This window comes from Cydia amplana, chromosome 12 (assembly GCF_948474715.1).
Source record: "Cydia amplana chromosome 12, ilCydAmpl1.1, whole genome shotgun sequence".
In the NCBI taxonomy this organism is placed as follows: domain Eukaryota; kingdom Metazoa; phylum Arthropoda; class Insecta; order Lepidoptera; family Tortricidae; genus Cydia; species Cydia amplana.
In genome coordinates this window covers 5,243,896-5,265,267 of record NC_086080.1, presented here as the reverse complement: position 1 = coordinate 5,265,267, position 21,372 = coordinate 5,243,896, and the positions used below count along the sequence as shown (strand labels likewise).

Genomic DNA, 21,372 nt, shown 5'->3' with positions numbered 1-21,372 from the left:
TTAAAACTACGCAACGGATTTTGATGCGGTTTTTTATTAATAGATGAAAGAGTGATTCAAGAGAAAGGTTTATGTATAATTTGTTAACCCGTGTGAAGCCGGGGCGGGTCGCTAGTATTATTTAAGCGAGAGTATATCCGGCCACTGAGGCCCGCCGCGTGGCCCGTCCACACGTGTTAATTTAATATTGTACATTAATTTACCGGGAAGTGGGAACGCTCCAGCCAAATATAATTATGGCGACGATCGCAGTTTGAAACATCGAAATAAAATAGACACTGATAGCAATTTAAATAAATTCAAGATTTCTTTGTGAAAAGATATACATAGGTATGTACTATGTAGGTATTAGTTACTGGAAGTAAAAGTTACTTCCATTCACAACTGTTCATACATCATGGTCCCGAATGGAAAGGTACCTAGTACCTGGTACCTACCCAGGTACCAGGTACCAGGTATTGAGCATACCCATGCTCAATAGCAATTTTCATGGCTCCCGGCTTTTTGACTTACCTCCAAGGAAATCGTGTCAAAGATGATTTGAAATTAACATTATGTGTTTACTCTCGTTTTGTTTCTTGGAATCTTAAATTATAATCTTAGATTTATATGTAAAAAATATACGGTTAACTTTGTGGGGATTTCCTTAAGGTTTTTCCCTTATTAACTTATTTTGCGTTAAATTTTCCTGTCAAGTGTCTTTCAGTTGACTGTGCAAGCTTATTAGACAAATTATGTTTCAGCGGTTACAATTTTTAATTTCCTCCATCTTTTTTTTCCTTTTTGAATGCCGGGTCGGTATTCCGAGCACACTTGTATCACAATATACTATTGTATATTCGCTAGATGCACGACTGTTGCTGCCCTCATTTTGTCGGACTTTCTACGTTAAATCTTATGGAGTAAAATTAGTTCAAGCGGCTGCCGCTAGTACTAATGTCGAACATTCCATAAGATTACCTGTGTTTGTGACGATCAGCGCCACTTCCCCCTCCACCGACTTCGCACCTTGCCAATTAATACAAGTGTGCTCGTTGGTCATTACATACGAGGCGATAAAGAAAGCCGATGTGTGTGCATTTATTTTAGCTGCTGCAGTTCGAATCCGATTTAGACAATAATAGATAACGATTCCGATAATGATTACTAACCTTCCGATTTAGATAACGATTTACTAACCCTTTTTCGTTATTTCGCGGTAACCGAAGACAATATTATGATTTACTAACCTGTTCTCTTTTGTTTCAGGGGTTTCGGCAAACAAGGCTTCCAATGTCAAGGTGAGAACAATATTAGAAATGAAATGTAGAAATTTGTACATTTCGATCACATCTTAGATTTCTATAAAAATTGGTATGCTGGTAAAGTACATGAAGCTGAACAATTTCCACCATATTTCCATTTATAAAATGTCCAAGAAAGTTTGTATGAAACATCCTTTTTTGTTACCAGATTTCCAGATTGGTAACAAAAAAGGAAACCGTGAATCATTCAAAACTGACGTGTTAATTGTTGTCCCCAGTATGCAGTTTCGTGGTCCACAAGAGATGTCACGAGTACGTCACGTTCACGTGCCCGGGCGCCGACAAGGGCGCGGATTCCGACGTAAGTTACCTTTTACATGGCATACCTTATTTATAAAGGGTCGATTATTATACGGGATCAATGGGATTTTATCGTCTGTTGTCGTGGTTGTCACTTTCGAGGAAGAGGCATGACAAGATAGACGATAATAGTATAGTACAACCATCGTATCCCATACAGAATGATGTGATAGTTGATTTCTAATTATGTTTACAATTTCATACTGTTTAAAGTGTAATATGTAATCTAAAGCGAAATAAATGTATCAGCTGCACAATATTTCATTGACATTGACAAACTGCTAGAAATTAAGCAATTAATTGTCTATGGTATTGATATGACCTAATATGACTTGAAGTTGGACCAAGTTCACTCTGCATTTTCAATGAGAAAGTATAGAATTTTATGATAAATATCATCAAGTTACTATAAATAATTTTTTTTTGACACTCCATAGTTTGTTCTGTCAAAGTCGGTGCAGAGTTAGCTTAGACGGACTCTAAATAGATTTATTTTTCTGACCAATAATATATGATCATTGTCAAGAAGGCGCTGTCGCTTTGTAGGGTGATAGTTCAGTATAGTATGAAAAAAATCGTTCCAGTGAAATTCCGCAACATGGCGCGTGATCATATATTCCTGGTCAGGCTTTAGATTGGATTAGAAAAAAGTTAATCAGTATTCGATATTCGAGTCACCAAATTCGTCCCCCTGTTTTTCAATAATGTGTATACTTTGAAGCAATAGGCTACATGACTAATTTTCATTTATGGTATCAATCGATCGGGTTTGTTTTTAGGGTCTATATGGGACCCATTGCATTAAAGCAACACAAAAGTCAGGAATTATAGTCAAAGTCCGACAGTCGCACTTCACTCGCGAGACGCCCCTCACAAAAGGATAAGTGAACGTGACGTCAAGGTCACTGAGATCCCATCACAAGATTACTACAAAGTATGGACAAAACAAGAAACTTGCGTTTTTGTCCGTGAAATATTGCGTTTATGTATATAGTTGCTATACAATATTTTTTTGGATAAAATGTAAGGAATCGAACGGTACCCTTACTTTTATCGTTATTGGAAGTTAAAAAAAAAACTTAAATTTTGAAACTTTTAGGTCCTGTATTTTTGTAACATTTCCGTATTTTAATTTAATATCCTCATTATTGTGATAAATTGCTCATTTGCTATCTATTTTACTAGATTTTGTTATAAAATTCAACATGTGTCATCATCCCTATTCAATAAGGCAGATAACGACTTGGGGCCCGATTCGGATTTTGTAATAGACATCTATTAGACATCGCCAAGATACGATAACGATATGTTTAAGATCTAACCTGTCACATTTGACATTTCCGCGATTCTGGAGATACTCTTGAACGATTTCCACAAGATATTACTTAGAGATCTAATTCACATCTAATAGATATCTAACACGATCTATCGTAAAAGTGACATTGGTTGCCCGAATTGCGCTGCAAAAGAGAACTAGCTGAAATCTAAACTATAACGTATCTAGAATGGATCTAGTACGTGTCGTCTCTTGTGAATATCTTGAAGTTCGAATACGGCAGTTGGTGGCTTGAGCAGCCAAGGATGAAATGTTATTACGCTTACGTACATTTCTGGCTATGTGATTCTTGTTGCTTGAGCGAGCGTGAGCGATTTGAATTTTAGGACGCCAGTGAATAGAGCAGAATCAAATAATGATTTATTACCACTCATATTATCGTACACAAGAAGATAAAACGGGAAAAATAAAAAGAAACAGTGTTTTCTAAAACTAAACAAGAAAATAACAAATAGTGTGACAAAAGGGTTGATCTGAGCATTTGCTGTGGTGAAGTGTAGACTAGCAGCCACAGCGCTGATTTCCAGTTCCAATTACTCTAAAATCTAGTACAGCTGTGTAGGTATTCGACAAAAATCCAAATAAACAAAAATCATCTCGGAGCTTACTTTATTTGGGGGTTTCTTACTCTGAATCGTTATTTACGTCTAGACAATTAATTAAAACATCCTTAATTGCTTTTCGTTTTCCCGGAGTTTTTCATTTTAATTTGAACCGTTTGGACTTCCTATATTGCGCGTTTTTGGCCACTTTATTCACTAAAAAAGCGGCCAAGTGCGAGTCGTACTCGCCCATGAAGGGTTCCGTATTTAGGCAATTTATGACGTATTAAAAAAAACTACTTACTAGATCTTGCTCAAACCAATTTTCGGTGGAAGTTTGCATGGTAATGTACATTATATATTTTTTTTAGTTTTATCATTCTCTTATTTTAGAAGTTACAGGGGGGGGGGACATTTTACCACTTTGGAAGTGTCTCTCGCGCAAACTATTCAGTTTAGAAAAAAATTATATTAGAAACCTCAATATCATTTTTGAAGACCTATCCATAGGTACCCCACACGTATGGGTTTGATGAAAAAAATTTTTTTGAGTTTCAGTTCTAAGTATGGGGAACCCCCAAAATTTATAGTTTTTTTTTTCTATTTTTGTATGAAAATCTTAATGCGGTTCACAGAATACATCTACTTACCAAGTTTCAACAGTATAGTTCTTATAGTTTCGGAGAAAAGTGGCTGTGAGATACGGACGGACAGACAGACAGACAGACATGACGAATCTATAAGGGTTCCGTTTTTTGCCATTTGGCTACGGAACCCTAAAAAGCTACGGTTCTAGTTACAGTCCGTCTACAATTATGGATGACTGTCGCTAGACCGGGCCGTTAGAATAATAATATTATTATTGGCTCCATTGTAAAGTTAGCTAAGTGTCGCTTATTCCATTTCTCCTTTCCAGCGTCGATATTATGTTACTCTTCGATGGTCGCAAAAATATGAGATACGCTCTGGCTCTACAAATAATATCGTGTCAGATATTTGTGCGGCCTTCGTTGTCTAACATATTATTGCAGGTGACTGTTCACCTAAACATTCAAATCGTCCGTGCTCGTTTGGAATTACATTCTTGACGTTACACAAAATTTGATATAATAAGGTAACCGCCGCCGTCGGCGTAAAGTTACCCGGGAAAAGGTCGGGATATTTAAAAACATAATACACGTTTAATGAAAAACTTCTCGAGCAGGTTACAGGAAAATAACGTAATTTCAGCAGCATTAAGTTTTTTTTTCAGATTTTTTATTCATCTGTAGGTACTGTTGTATTTTGTTTGAGGCTACTGTGGTTCTTTGTAAAAATTGAAAATATATTGTGATTACAATGAAGTTATTTTTTATATTTTTAATTTATTGGTAAGTTTTATCTGGGAAAACATGTTAATATGTACTTCTAAGAGTGTAAAATAAAACCTTCTTTATAACAATGTTACGAAAATCAATACCTAATTACCTATCTTTTTTTATTTTTCTTGTTTTCAGGTCCTTAATCCTTAGATAAATATGTACATAGTGATTATAGTTACGTATTGTAGTTAGTCCACCTTTTTGCAGATACTTTGACAGTTTTTAAACAAAATAGGTACCTACATAAATAATTGTTGCAGGTTTCAAATATTATATAACTTTAGATTAGTTAGATATTCATAAGTATAGGTAAGTATTTACAAAGCGAAAACTATATACTTACTTAAAATAAATTAATGTTTTCTTTATCGTTTGAAGTTAAGAAACTTAATAAACTCTCAAATATAAAATAACCTTTACATTTTCATATAATTCTGAATAGAAAATCGAGAAAATGTAATTGAATAATTAATGTTATAAGGGTATCTTGTTCTGTTTTAGTGCGTCTATTTGTAAAGGTCGAATCTAATTTCAGATAGATACCCGAAGCGCTATTCTGATTTTACAATTGTTAAAGTTTTGATACGACCCTTACACGACTCGCAGGCGTGTCGCGCACACCAATAAGTGCGAGTGAGATGCCTAGTGACACAACTCACAGTACATTCCGAACCCACCAATCAGTTCAAACGATCGTACAATATAAATATCAAAACGTAAATACTCTTTATAATCAGAATACCGCTCCCGGGTACAAATGTAAAGCATGTAAAGCTTATACAGGATACTTTTGAATTTTTAATTTCGCGTGGAACGTGGCAGCTGCGGAATACATCTGTCTCACTCCATCTTTAACAGTTTTATGGCGCGAGGTCATTGACACTGGCATTTTGTAGTGGACTTCCCTTGCCCGACTAAATCATGTTCCTGCCCGAGGCCTTTTTCATGAAAGCTGGCAAATTATAACACAAAAGGAAAATTCTTTTTAAATCTTTTTTAGGCTGCTTTGTATTTCAACTCACAATCTTTCATGATACGGACTTCTAAAGCCCTAGCCACGGAATAATTATTTATAGTCTTTAATGATAGAAAACATCAATTGAAAATTACACAACGATACGTTGTTGATCAATAAACTGAACAAACGAATGGCATATTGGCTACCGCCGTTTCTCAGGTTTCAACTAAAATAAGCCAATTTAATAAAATGACAGTGACAGATCACAAAGCTAAACACCTACCGCGGTATTTCTGGACCGAACGCGACCTTCAAACCTCCAAGAAAAGAACTTACGCTAGGGTTTGCAATCCGGATCCGAAATTAATGAAATTATCCGGATCTGGATCCGGATCCGTGGATATTCCCATACATTTCGGATCCGTCGTGCATACCCTAGCTTACGCCCATCTCAAAGGCCGGCAGCACACTAGCAACTCTTCTGGTGTTGCAGTGTCCATGGGCGATGGCAATTGCTTACCATCAAGCGACTCGTCTGCTCGTTCGCCCCCTATATCATAAAAACCGGCTAAGTGCGAGTTACTCACGCTTGACTGCACATTTGTAATAGGTTTTCCTGTCATCTATAGGTAAAGAACTATTTTGTGTATTTTTTTCAAAATTTTAGACCCAGTATTTTCGGAGATAAGGGGGGGGGGGAATGGTCATTTTTTGCCTATTTTCTTGAATAACTGCTAAACTATTAAACCTAAAATTGTAAAAAAAATATATTTGAGATCCTTACAATGAGCTCTTTCATTTGATATGCAACACGATATAGTTTGAAAAACTTTATTTTTTAATTTTCTCATTTACCCCCCAAAAATGGCCTCCATATTTAAAATTCATTTATTTAGGTTACACGTCCATCTTTGGGTCGCAATCTTACATATGTGTGCCAAATTTCAACTTAATTGGTCCAGTAGTTTCGGAGAAAATAGGCTGTGACAGACGGACGGACACAGACGCACGAGTGATCCTATTAGGGTTCCGTTTTTTCCTTTTGAGGTACGGAACCCTAAAAAACAAGCAACCGAAAAAATATATAACATGATCGATGAGATTTGCTTTCTGAGACCCTTGAAAACTGCCGCGATACAGGCTGTACTTAAAACAACATGAAACAGCCTCTGAAGATGAGTAAAGTGGTATCTTTTATCCCATTATATTGACGTACCATGTCATCAACAAAGCGACGAATCACCGAAAATCCTATTGAACGAAAACAAATCGCAATTTGTCGACGCAGGCTTAGTTCTTTGACGACTGTTTGAACAGTATAATAATCCCTACAGTAGCTCTGGCTCTCTTATTTTTCTTAAGTCATTTAAACCTAGCCGCCGCCATACAATCAAAGTTACGTTCTCGTTTTAAAACGACATACTGAAATAACATGAAAATTGGCATGAACATTCATGTAACATGTATCTGGGTCAAACACATTTTAGAAAAAAAATCTGTGGACAATACAAAGTTAATGACTCTGGTACATAGATATCCCGTTTTTCTTATTTGAATCTCAAGTAATGAAAAAAAGTTTATCCCGCCTGTAAAGGTGCCGCGTAAAACTTAGATTTAGGTTTCCTTAAATTTGCGATGTCTACAGTAAAGACGCGAACGAGTTTGCTAAAAAATGTGTATGACCCATCTACTTATGTCTGTTACTAGTTTTTGTGCTAAAAATTGTTATACAAAGAAAATAAAGCGAGTTGAAGTTTGAAGCTGAAACGGAGACGCTCCGCGCTCGTTAGTTTGAAAAAAAAATGTTTTTACAATAACCAACTTGATTTTATAAAACAACCTTAGCGGCGATAAAACAACCTTCTGTCCCTTTATGTAGTGTGCAGACAGAGCACAATAAAAGAAACAATGCGTAACTTTTGGAACCAATAAAAAGTTAGTAACGCTTATGTGCTCATAATTACTCTCGCTTGCTTTGACCATTGTCCAGTTATTTTGATATTGTGTGGAAGTAAATTGGGCTTTTTGTTGGATTTGATACAAGCTTAATATATTATAGAATATAATAGAATTAAGTATTTTATTCATAAACACAAACGACACATTACATAATATAAAAGAAAGCATAGAATAGGATTAAGTGCCACGAAATGGCCTCATCTCAGCCATTACAAATTAGGATGCTCAACATTAATATACGTGAAAGAAAGAAGGGAGGCTTTTGTCTTGGTCTTAAAAGGACAATGAACAAATTATTGCCGAAATTGTCCAGAACAATCCGTGTATGAGAGAGACATAAATAATATGATTAGTAGTTAATCGTAGTAGAGAAAATTGTTAGGAAAAATAAAAAGATAAATGTACAATTGGGACTTCAAATTAATATTGTCGTCTATTGTTCTTCCTCTTGTTCTTCCATCCTATAACGACTCCTTTACCAGCAGATAATCAGTAGGTACGTAACACTACATCCGAAAATGTGGGTTTCTCCTTTGCGGACTAACTTACCAAATCAACCCTCAGGATAACTTATAAGTAATGTTTCCCTTCCTCTTCTCTTCATTTCTAAAGGTATTAGGTGCCTACAATGCCATCATCGACCAACAGGACACTCGCACGCGGCACAACTTCCACGTGCACACGTACGCGCCGCCGAGGTTCTGCGATCACTGTAGGTTGCTCCTCTACGGACATGATCCACCAAGTCAAACTCCAGGATGGAAAAATGTTTCCCTTCCCCTTCCTTCTCTTTATCTCTGAAGGTACCTACAATGCCACCATTGACCAACAGGACACCCGCACGCGGCACAACTTCCGCGCTCACACGTACGCGTCGCCGGCGTTCTGCGACCATTGTGGGTCGCTCCTCTACGGCCTCATCCACCAGGGGCTCAAGTGCCAAGGTACCCGCGGCGCTTCGCTTGGACTAACGCTTTGTGTGCTCGCTCTTTTCAGATCTGCTTGGTGGTGGTGCTTTGCTAATGCTTTTCTCTTTCTTTTAGGAGTTGTGGATAGAATTAAGACGATACTGTAAAATGTTTCAAAGCTTTTCCTTCCTGCCCTGAAAATTTGAATTCTTCGGACCGTTTCTCAAGATTACAAGTTACAACAAAATTATTGGTTATGGTTACATTGAAGTCCATACCAAAAAGCGCGAGATCTTTTGACCAATGTTTTATCATTTAATTGTAGGTAACTTGAAGCATTGTAAAATGGTTCACTTAAACTTTATAATTAAACAATTTTGACATTAATTGTGTTACCAGATTGCTTTACCAGTAAATAGTCGTCTTAAATCTAGTCACAGCTATATTTCACCCATTTTCTGCTAACTTTACTCACCTTTTTTTACGTTGTCAAGGCCGCCTACGCCCCCCACAAATGGAATACGTGGACATTCATTGCCCCGACGTTTTGTGACCATTGTGGTACCCTCCTCCATGGTCTGGCCACGCAGGGACTCAAGTGTGCAGGTACTGCGCCATACTGACAACCCTGTAGGAGAATGGAAGTCCTGGATGTCAGATAAAAATGCAACGGTAAATGCGTCAACTTCTGAAGTAATTTCGTTTAATAGTGCATCTTCACCGGAGGTATTCATATCAAATCCTTTCACGAAAATGATTTATTGCTTACATATATATGATCGCGAACGATTGGCTTCAAAAGAATGCTTCCTGTGGAAAGCGCCTTTATTGATGTTTTAGAGTATTTGGCTGCGAGCAATAAGCCTTGTTCATCGTCAAATACCTTTTACAAGAAGAATCTTCAGATGTTGACGACTGACAAGCTTTTATCATATTAATATTTTTAAATTACTTTTTGTTTCAAAAGACTCCCAGATAACTGTCGAAGGGGAAAAGTAAAGCGACATAAAAGCTTGTATAATGTAATTGGATGAACACATACTAGATGCGTGGCCCCTTAGCAATGAATGAACACAATAACATGCCATACATATATTTTCAAATATATGTTTACACGTACTATATACCTAAATTGAATTGAAAATACATATAATAATAGCCCAAGAATTAAGGAAATTAGGTCGAAGCAATACAAAAATTTTGATTTTCTGTTGACGTATTATAAAAATTCTTATTTAGAAGTTTTTAAATATACCTACTTACTTACCTAAATAATGGAAATATAATGGAATGGTACAGACTGGAATATAAACCGAATGTCGAGAAGCGTAGCTTTATCATATTTTTCTTACTCCCCAGTTGGAATCATAAAGTAAATCGTAATTTCTGAGGCTCCACCAACGGCATTGGACCTTGAGGGAATTCACGATTCGTCTTCATAATTGTCTCTTTATTTAGGAATGAGGAATTCGCTATAACCCCGCGATATGCGATGATGAAAGACATCCCAAGGGACTCCTTCATTGTGATTGTGAAGGTACCTTGTCTTAGAAGACTTTGAATAAAATTTAGTAATCTTTATGAATGCATGTACGATCGCATATAAATGAATATAAATAACAAATCGTAAAACAGGAAACCATAAATGTAGGTATTTAAGAGAATTTAAGTCACCAAGGGATGTTTATGACCTAATAAATACTAGGTGTTACTTTACTACTAGATATATACTAGGTATTTGTGTCATTGGATGGTCTAAAGCTGTCAAATTAGAAGTAAAGTTTTGCTTCATTTTTATTACAGATTTATCTTTATCTAAAGAAAAGGAACGACAATCTAGCCTTTTACTTACGTACGTACGGACACGGACGTACCTATAGGCGAATAGAAACAAAGACGAAATATAAACCACATTATTTAACTTCTTCTATTTTATTTCGTGCTCAGCGCTAAATTTATTTGCTTATCTCAATTGGCTTTGATGATTTCTCTTTCATCTGTCTCTATAAAAACACTAGCATGTTTAACTTAAGCATATACTCTAATTAATTAATTGTATTGTAATTAATATTCTTTATTAGTGACGGTCCCTTACTTACTTTTTCTTGTAAGTACATATGTTGTTATTTTTCGCGGACCCTGGTTCTCCGAAGCAAAAGCTGGGACAACCAATATATTGAGTTGATATGAAATAACTGGACTTTAAATATAAAACTTTAATAACGTTTGTTAATTAAGAATTTCATTAAAGTCTTATATATTTAAAAGTAACTTACTGCAGAGAAAGTAAGAATTTGGCCTTTTTGTTCTTATTTTACTCAATTATATTTATGTTACATATTTTATCTACATGCACGTTATAATATTAAATATTGTGTTTGTGTGACGTTTGTGCATAGCATGTTTGTGTTTGTTGCAATAAAAAACTTAGACCATATGTGTGTTTACCCGTCTTAACTAAGCATGCTTTATGTTATTAATCACGACCTTCCTACTTGTTTGAAACTAAATTGTTACTAATTAGAGTAACAATTTAGTTTCACACTCTCATAGAAAAGTATTGTCATTATAAATTACCCTCATCATAGTTACCCTCTAACCGTCCATACGTCAAAATTTGCTAAGACTAATGCACCTTTGTTTTTTTTACATAAAGATTTAATTAACCTCTAGCTGCCCAGAGACCTATAAAAAGGTCTCCTGTTCCATTCTAATTTGAATCTTATTTTTGACAAGTCAAAGTTGAATTTTCATTGGCAAGCTTTGACGTCTGGGTGGATAGAGGATATAATGGAATGGGAGACCTTTTTAAAGGCCTCTCGGCGTCTAGAAGTTAAGGTTTTTACCCGAATTCTTTGAGTACATTTTCCAAATTATTTGAAATTGCAAAGGTTAGAAATACAGTTTTTATTTATTTATCTGTGCCTTCAAATCAGCTTACTGTAATCGGCTTATTTAAAGCTCCGAAGTTCCTAATGTAATTTTAATGTTAAAACAAAACAAAACAAATGAGTTAATTTAAAGCGATCCTTGTCGGGCTATCTCTCAGGCAATTCGTAAAATATACAATATTGTTGTAGGTGGGTAACAAGTACATAAAAGGTTGAGTATGTTAGAACTTTGACATTTCAAAATGAAAAAAATAATGAATTAAAATTGTACCTGTGGACCTAATATCAGTCCTTGTGGTACCCTTACAATAATACATTTACATCGGTTCATTCGGTATGAGCTCACACTTCAGTAAATAATGAAATTGACGTGATAGTCACGTAGCTATGTATTTAAAGCAAGCCAACCTCTATATTCCCATTTAAATACTTAAATAAATAAATCAAATACTCCTGCCTTAATTCTTGTAAGCAACTTTTAATTTACTTAGTCTAACAATGACATAGCAATTAAACTTTTGTTTTGTACGTAAAACTTTTATATTACGTAATCTTCTGTACAAACGTATGTTAAAATCTGTGCGGAAAGAGAAGAGTCGTGGATTGTCGGGGGTCCAATACATTCCACGACTCTTCCCTTTCCAAACAGACATGATATGTTATGTACCTATATACACCATCAAACTTCGGGTAAAGTGTTTGCAAACATGATAACAAACAATTGATTACCATATGTGTAATGTTGTGTTATGATATCGTAGTAGGTTAAATGAAATAAAGTGAATATTGTACCCAATGTGTTTATGTCAGCGATGACAGGAGATTGTATATCGCGCGACAAAGGTCATCATTATCATCAAGAGGGATTAAAATTAAGTATTTCCTAAATTAAAGTGTAAAGTCATTTGTTTTAAATAAAACATCAGCCTTTCTCGAATCCTATAATTAACGAGTAATTTAGTTGTGGCTGAATCCAGTCTCCATTTTATTAAATTATAATAAAGGCCAATCTAACGATATAATAATATAACAAAATAATACAAGACTAATCTTATTTTTTATTGTTAATGAAATCATGGTTGGTCTAATTAAATCATGATTCACACATTAAACATGAATTCAGAAAACATTTCGCTGTGAGAAGCTAGATATGATTTTATTTTTTAATTTATTCATCAATTCATCTGGACCTTTCTCATTCCCTCATTCATCTAACTTAACCTAACTCAGAATGTATTTATTAAAATTTTCTTTAACATTCCTATCACAGAAAGCATGCTTAAGTTATGCACCACTTTGTATAATCTAAATCACTGTTTTAACTTAGATTTTAATTATGTTGGCAACTTTTACTAACGTACTTAAGAGTTCAAGTAAGTACTTATTTTATTTAAGAGTTTTTGTCAGAAAAAGTTTTGTTGAAAATTTAATAGACTTTTTAAGACTTAAGAGAGATTTCAGATACAGTTCGCTTAATGAGTTAGAGTTTGAGAAAAAAGAAAGCGAAAAGTCTGGTAAATTAAAAGGGCATTTAGTAGATTTTCTTGTTACACTTGCAGGAGTTGCAGGTAACTTTATTATATGTCTATGCTCAAATGCTCAAACATAGTAAAAACATACTCACGTTCTTAAAGGCCCTTTATAAAGAAGAAACTTAATGATGCAGTAAATTTCCATTGTTATAAACAATCAGAAAATTCAAGTTCCTTAACCAAAAAAAAATAACGTAAGAGAGAGAATTCAATTATAGATACTATCTGGCAAAGCTATGTCAGCAGCACATTACAGCAATCTGATACAACAAATGATATGCATTTCCTCGAAAATTGAGCCTATCAATACTATCAATGCCTCAAAGAGAAAGGATATAAAGTACCAGAGAAAATACTTGTTGGTACAAGTGGAATATAATTGCTTAAAGATCTGCATCCACAATTCCAAAGAAATACCTACTTGTTCTCTATTTTGACTAGCTTTGTTGAAGAAGGAAATCGTTTCAACAATTACTAAATCGCTAATGATGCTTAAAGAAGTAAATCAGATTTTGAATAAGTAATACAACTGCGGAATTAGCTTTGTCAGAATTTTCAACATCAAAGTAAATTAATAATATAATACTACAAATTGTGATTACGTAATTAATGATTTTGTAGCATGCGACATGAACGTGCACAAGCGGTGCGAGGAATCGGTGCCCAACTTGTGCGGCTGCGACCACACCGAGCGGCGCGGACGCATACAGCTAACTGTCACCTGCTCCGGAAACAAGCTCACTGTCGAAGGTAAGGTGTCGTGTGGCATGCGACATGAACCTGTGCGGCGATGACACGCATACAGCTCACGGTCACTGCTGCCGGCAACAAGACTTCGACGTACTATTATTATTCTGAATGTTGATTAAAATATACTCACAGAATAACTAATAGTGCTACCGTACAGAAAATTCACTACTTCACAAAAGTCAGATTTAGGTATAAAATTACACCTATATCGCCGCCTGCAAGCAAAATTGAAACTTATAACCGCGCACGAACCGTGAATCTCCTTTGCGCACCGCAGTTTTATGACCGAGCTGTGAGTGTCGGCACGGGGTTATCACTTGACAAGTTTTTATACCTATACCCACTGATTTATTATTTTTAAGATAAATATGTAGGAATTACAAACGTTGATTATGTAAACATACATTTTTTATCCGGAGATAGTAGTAGTAGTAGTAGTAAACTCTTTATTGTACAAAAAGACATATTAAAAGTAACATACAATTAGTAAGAAGTACAAAGGCGAACTTATCCCTTTGAGGGATCTCTTCCAGTTAACCTTTGAGTAGATGAGAGGAGAAAGTGAAAAGAGGGTGACAAATGCAGCAAAATGTACAACAAGGTACCAGAAAGATAAAGGATAGTATGTCTGATTCTCACTAAGTTTCGAAGCCATTGTGTATTTTCAATTTTGCGCGAGCGCCACGTGACACGACTATCGTGCACGCCGAGCGGCAGCCCACTGCCATACGCCTGTCCGATGGGCGCGCCGGCCAAATGTACCTAAACTGCGGAGTGACACCCCCCTGATATACTCTCCGTTGTGTTATATTAGCACCAATATGCCATGCTCTAATTGAGAACGCAGTTTATAAGTACACGGGAACTTAGAAAATTATTTTCTCAATAAAAGCTGGAAAATCTCGAAGACGCTGGCAGTTTTATACTACATATATCACTAACAGATAACAGAGTACATATTTCACAGTAAAGCAAGGCCGCAACCTGATCCCGATGGACCCGAACGGTCTTTCCGACCCCTACGTCAAGATGAAGCTGATCCCCGACTCGGACAACGTCAAGAAAAAAACCAAGACCATCCGCAGCACCCTCAACCCCGTGTGGAACGAGACGCTCACCTTCGATCTGAAGCCGGAGGATAAGGATCGCCGGCTGCTTATTGAGGTACGGTTTTTAAGAAATTGTAGCAGATATGGTTGGATTTCTTGCGAAAGATACGGCACTTGGGCCCTATTTCACCTTGACAATTGAAACCTGACACAGACAATTTCCTGTCAATTTATGGGTTGATAATGATAAGAAACGACATAGCTATTGGTTCCATAAATATTGGTAATGAACTGTCTTCCACAAACAAATTTAATAAAACATTGATTTTGTCAACGTGTTTTATAGACGTAGATGCAGATCTTTATGAAATGAAGGTAATAATTTCGAGTAAAATAACAATTTTATTCCAATCCAGCAGGCCAATTATGGACGCGCTTTTATTGTGTCCGTTCTAAAAAGTATGTATACAGTGTGTGTGTGCGGTGTGTATGTGTGCTAGAGAGACGAAGAAAGGATAACACCCATCATATCCCTAAATACCTATTTAACTTAACATATTTATTGCATTACAGGCCTGGGACTGGGACCGCACATCCCGCAATGACTTCATGGGCTCCCTATCCTTCGGGATCTCAGAACTGATGAAGGCCCCCGCCGACGGCTGGTTCAAGTTCCTCACTCAAGAGGAAGGAGAGTTCTACAACGTGCCAGTACCCGAGGAAGGTGCCGACTTGGCCCAGCTAAAGACCCAGATGAGAGCGACCACTGTTGGGTCACGGCGGGCCCCGCCACCGCCAGATAGGGAGGTTCCACATAATATGGCGGCCTCTGATGTTATCCGAGCATCCGATTTCAACTTTATAATGGTGCTTGGCAAAGGATCGTTCGGAAAGGTAAATTACTTATGTCACATAGAGAGTTCGTTGTTGTAATCAAGTACGTGTTTTGGCTTAGTGTTAAACTTTTCTAATCTAAGTATTTCGTGACGAAATGGAGAAGTTAATTTTGCGTCGCTTAACTTCAAACTCGGGTAAAACCATTCGACTCTCAGCAAATATGTACCCTATTACCTTTTCTTAATACCAAAATAGCATAAATCTGACAGATGGATTTACCCGATTTTGAAGTTAAGCGATTCAATTTTGCTCAGAATAAAGGTTTCAATACCATACATAGTTGACTAGTTGTGTATCGAGAATGGACTAAAAATCTGCGCTGTAACAGCTGTTCCGCATCAAGGATTGATAGACGCGCAATTGTTTTTGATAATAATTTGTTTCGTATAGGTAATGTTAGCCGAGCGCCGCGGAACAGACGAGCTGTATGCAATCAAGATCCTAAAGAAAGACATTATAATCCAAGATGACGACGTGGAGTGCACGATGGTGGAAAAGAGGGTATTGGCGCTCAGCAGCAAGCCGCCTTTCTTGGTGCAACTGCATTCCTGTTTCCAAACCATGGTAAGTCCGGTTCTGGTCCTTATGGTCTGTAGTACGAATGTTGGCAGAATCGCCATTTTTAGAACCCCATACTGTAACCCCTCGGTAAAACCTCAGCATAGCTCATTCCGCAGCCGGAGCGTCCGCGGGAGGAAATTCCTCTTAAACAGCACAGTACGCGCCATGTACCTACACTTGTACAGTCTACAATAAGTATATCGGAGCAGTCAAGATGTTGAATCTAACGTTTATTTTCCATAGTTTAAATAAAATAACATTCGAGCACAAGACTGACAATTTACATCAGAGTCGTTTAATTCTTATACAGTCCGTTAGCTATTCTCATTGAAAAGAGTGACAGCCAAAGTACGATTGATTATTCCAAGTCGTCTCAGTCGAGCGATCGTTTGTACTAATTCAATTTAACTGTCAACTCCTCATGATATCCTTCACAAAGGATCTGAAGGTTGTTCCTATTCAAGGCATGAATACTAAGTCCTTTTAGACAGTTACTTGTCCGAGTCAGGAGCTAGAAGCCGATTCTATTTTACCAATTGGATATGGTCATCATCCTATTTTGACAGAGTTAGATCAAGATAAATCTGCAACGATTTTGATAGCACACGGAGTTCAAGTGTTATTTTAAACGTCAAACTTCTCGTCTCGTCAAAACGTCAAATTTATCACTACATGTATGCAGTGGCGTGCCTACAGTGGCGTGCCTAGGGTTTTGGAGTAAGGCAAGCCGAAAGATATGTTTTCGTAATAACTGCATGTCCAATCTTCACTCTTCGGACTCAAATGCATTCTGCTAGCCGCTAGCCTCGATACGCTAGCAGCTAGCGTATCGAGGCGAGCTAATCATAACGCACTAAGGACATACGGCATACTATTACTAGATATAATTTATCCACGAAATTAATTTAACGACTTTACCTTGCCTTCGTTGAGTAATACGTGGACGCATTTCATACCGTCACAAGCAACAACTTCATCCATTGTTAACGAATTAGACACTTATAAACGCCACAACAAACGAACAAATCCACATTCACTAATTCAACTTTTGTTTTGACTAAATAATAATACACTTGAAGTCAACGCGCATCAACTCGCGCTCGTGCAAACTTATGCAGCTAACTTCACACCAAAAGCCAGGCTTAAATCGCCGTACAAAAGTGCTATATATACCAACAAATAGTTACATTCATTATATGGCGGTTTGTAGGCTGGAGCGCCTAAGAGCGGAACGAAAAAGCAAGCCCGGTTGCAAGCCGACGAGTGCGAGCAAGATAGCGAGCATAACCTGCGACTTATTTCTTTCGCGCGGAAGTGGCGCCACGGCAAATATTAGCAACACGCGCCGCGGTCGGAGAGCTGTGGCTTGACTTGAATTTAATAATACGATGATAATACGGGTTCTTTTGGCGCGCGGTTTTTAAATAATCTATATTGATCTTATCACTACATAATTTCGGTAAGGCAACTAAGGCAAGCCCGGCTTTTGGGCTTGTATGGAAGTACCGCCACTGCATGTATGTCCCTATGTATGCTTAGATCTTTAAAACTACGCAACGGATTTTGATGCGGTATTTTTTAATAGATAGAGTGATTCAAGAGGAAGGTTTGTGTATAATTTGTTAACCCGTGCGAAGCTCGCTAGTGATGTATAAATAACACTTGCACTGCGTATGCTATCAAAATTCTTGTAGACTTTTTTTGGTCTAACTCTACGACCTTGATCGTGAGCGACAGCGTCTGCGGCTCAAGCTGATTGGCAGTCACAATCGGGAGTCGTATCTAGGGTTTGCACGACGGATCCAAAATGTATGGGAAGATCCGCGGATCCGGATCCAGATCCGGATAATTTCATACATTCCGGATCCGGATTGCAAACCCTAGTCGTATCTATAGGCATCTCGCTCGCACTTATTGGTGGGCATGCGATGCCTGATGACACGACTCAAGGTCGTATCAAAATGAGAATAAACCGTATCAAATTGTTAAAACGGAATCGTCCTCCAAGTTTCAGCGCTCTTGGGCTGAACATATTTTTTGCGGAACATAATTTATGGATAAACTTTGGTAATTAGGCCGGCAACTTAGTTACAACTAATTACTTGTGGAGTCTATATTTTGAGATTGTATTTTAAAGAAATAGTGGTTATTATGTTAAAATGGTTTTTAGACATTTTTATTCGCACAATTTATTAATGCGAAAGTGAAAGAAACTGCGTATAAGTAGGTTTAGACATAGGTACCTAGTTCCGTTATATCGTTGAAAAAAATATTTTTGTGATAAGAGTCATAACTACTGATGTTTTGTCAAAAGTTGACATCAAAATGTACAATATTACATATATCCATCACGCGAAATACGAATGACTACTTTTATAAAATAAATATTAACATCGCTTTACAAACAACGTATTTACTTAGTTGTAATGTAGAAAAGGCGTATTAATTAAAACTTTAAACCTTGAAAACAGTTAGGTACGTCATTATTATTATGTTACACAAAAACTTACTTAATTAGAGTTCGTATCTCATTTGCCTTTGAGTTAACAACGTTAAGCTTACGTACATATTACATAACGATACTTTAATATTAATTAAAGTTCAGTAAATAGGGAGCTAATAGTAGTTTATGCAACAGTGATATAATAAGGGTTCTTAAAATTTAAGGGTCGAAGTTACAAAACGAGACGTAGTCGAGTTTTGTAAAAAAAGACCCGAGAATTTTAAGAACCAATTATGAGCTGTTGCATACATTACTTTTTCTATGACAGCTGCAGCAAAAAAATAAAAAAATAAAAAAAAATAAAAAAAATAAAAAAAAGAGTTATTATTAAAAAAAAAGAGTTATTATTAAAAAAAAAAGAGTTATTATTAAAAAAAAAGAGTTATTATTAAAAAAAAAGAGTTATTATTAAAAAAAAAAGTTATTATTTAAAAAAAATTGAGTTATTATTTAAAAAAAAAGAGTTATTATTGTAAATGAAAACATACCTCTTTCAATCAAGATGATCGGAACTTGTATCTTTAAAAAAAATAAAGCAGTTGTATTATACTCATAAGATGACTGCTAGCAGTCATCTTATGAGCCTATAGACAAAGCATTCAAATGACATTGCTTTAGATATCACTGTCAGTCATTTAATTGACACATTTAAGTGCTGGAGTAGAAAAAGTAATTATGCCCACAAACATTTCTCAAAATGGCTACACAGTGATCATCTGATCATTATAGAACTTGCTCTATCAAGTACCTTACATGCATAAGTACCTACCTAAATACTTATAACTTATAACCGACGTATCGATGTCGCTCTGAAGGGATAAGACCGCCTGTTGTTATCTCTATCCAATTGTCTTTATTTGTTTTTTAAAATTGCTTTGTGAGGTGAGTAATACAGACTATTGTATTTTATTGGATCTACATATATCCACATAAGAGTAAAATAACAGCAGATCTAAAATTTAGGATTTAGGCCACAAAGTTAACTTAGTTACGGTTTTGAACTGGTTTTTTACGACGAACGTCTTGGGCAGGGCTCGGAACCGGTTTTTTTGTAAAACCCAAAATAGCCCAATATTTTTAATTATTTTATGCTCTTTACGTAGGACTGAATCATGTATTTAGGTAAAACTTCGTATTATTAGATTGTCCCATTAAAAATGAAATAATAAACCAAAGAACGAAAAAGAACGTAATAATACCGGTATTTTTTGTATGAAGAAAAAACCGGTTCCGAGCCTTGGTCTTGGGGATTGGCGCGTATCTCATCAACTCGTCACCAATTAGCGTGATCGTTCACGCTAATTGGTACAACGCCGTATCAAAATAAGATCACAATTGTCATCATCATTGGCCACGGCATCTTGACAGATGATTGTTGCAGCGACAGTTTATTAAGAAGTATTATATCTATATTTACCTAGGTACTTCGTATATATATTTCAGGATCGCTTGTACTTCGTGATGGAGTACGTGAACGGAGGGGATCTGATGTTCCAGATACAACAGTGTGGGAAATTCAAGGAACCCGTTGCTGTGTAAGTACCTATTGTAGGGACTATATGTGACGTCCCACGGGTAAAGGTACCTTATGGCCGTTGGCGCTTACGCTATTATTAACGCCGCTCCGCCGCCGCGCGCTTTTATTATTTCGGCGCTATGCGACGTAAGCGCCAAGTGCCATAAGGTACCTTTTGCCGTGGAACGTCACATATACAGATGTAGTGCATAATTGTTTTCCTTGTGTTGTCATTGTACTACAATCAACCCCAGGACTTTTTGTACCGAGACTGACTGAAATAGCAAGACACGTTCGTACGTTTCCGTGAAAATACAAAGAAAAATAATTATGCACTACATCTATAACCAGAGACATGTCAGTACAGTGCCATGGCACTTCAAGACACACACAGTAATAGTAAAGGAACACTCATTTCACTCGTTTGATTTAATATCTATTTAAAATCATAAATTCCATAATCAGAGCAACATCGACAGAGTATTTCCATCAATTAGAAACGTCACTTTTGACAATGACAGATCAAATTAATAACCTATTATTACAATCAGAATACGCCTCCTTGGCTTCAAAAACGGGGCTCTAGCAAAAGGGCAAAAGCTCTACCCAAATTGATGTCCCGTTAACCAATTTGGACCAGACCTATTTAAGTGCGTTCGGATAAGATAAAAAGTCACCCGTAATGCTTCGGCATACAGACGATTTTCTGTCTTACCCCTAATGAAAAACCCTTTCAACCTTACCCCAACGCACCTCTGTCTTTTATTTTCAAGTTGTTTTTTTAATAAGTAATAAATATTTAATTTGCATTTGAAGAAATTTTTGTGTTCTTTATGAATATGTTATACTTTAACAGGTGAGTTAATAAAGTTGAATTTAAATTGGCAATTTCCAATTTTCCTTCCTGATAAGGCAACAGTTATAAGAATATGTACCTAAATATGTTTTTTGATTAATCAAATCCCCCTTTCATCAAATCCCAAGCCCCCCTGAGAGTCAAATAAA

The 21,372-nt window shown here is 36.4% G+C and overlaps 1 protein-coding gene across 1 annotated transcript in view; it reads left to right on the top strand.

Moving 5' to 3' along the window:
* Positions 1 to 21,372, top strand: part of LOC134652807 (protein kinase C, brain isozyme) — a 247,407-nt gene that overhangs the window by 215,351 nt on the left and 10,684 nt on the right. The window contains exons 2-9 of the mRNA XM_063507977.1: positions 1,249 to 1,280; positions 1,523 to 1,605; positions 8,593 to 8,704; positions 13,713 to 13,841; positions 14,809 to 15,005; positions 15,464 to 15,784; positions 16,178 to 16,351; positions 20,295 to 20,386. Coding sequence (XP_063364047.1) covers positions 1,249 to 1,280; positions 1,523 to 1,605; positions 8,593 to 8,704; positions 13,713 to 13,841; positions 14,809 to 15,005; positions 15,464 to 15,784; positions 16,178 to 16,351; positions 20,295 to 20,386 — 1,140 coding nt within the window. The remainder of the gene's footprint in view (positions 1 to 1,248; positions 1,281 to 1,522; positions 1,606 to 8,592; positions 8,705 to 13,712; positions 13,842 to 14,808; positions 15,006 to 15,463; positions 15,785 to 16,177; positions 16,352 to 20,294; positions 20,387 to 21,372) is intronic.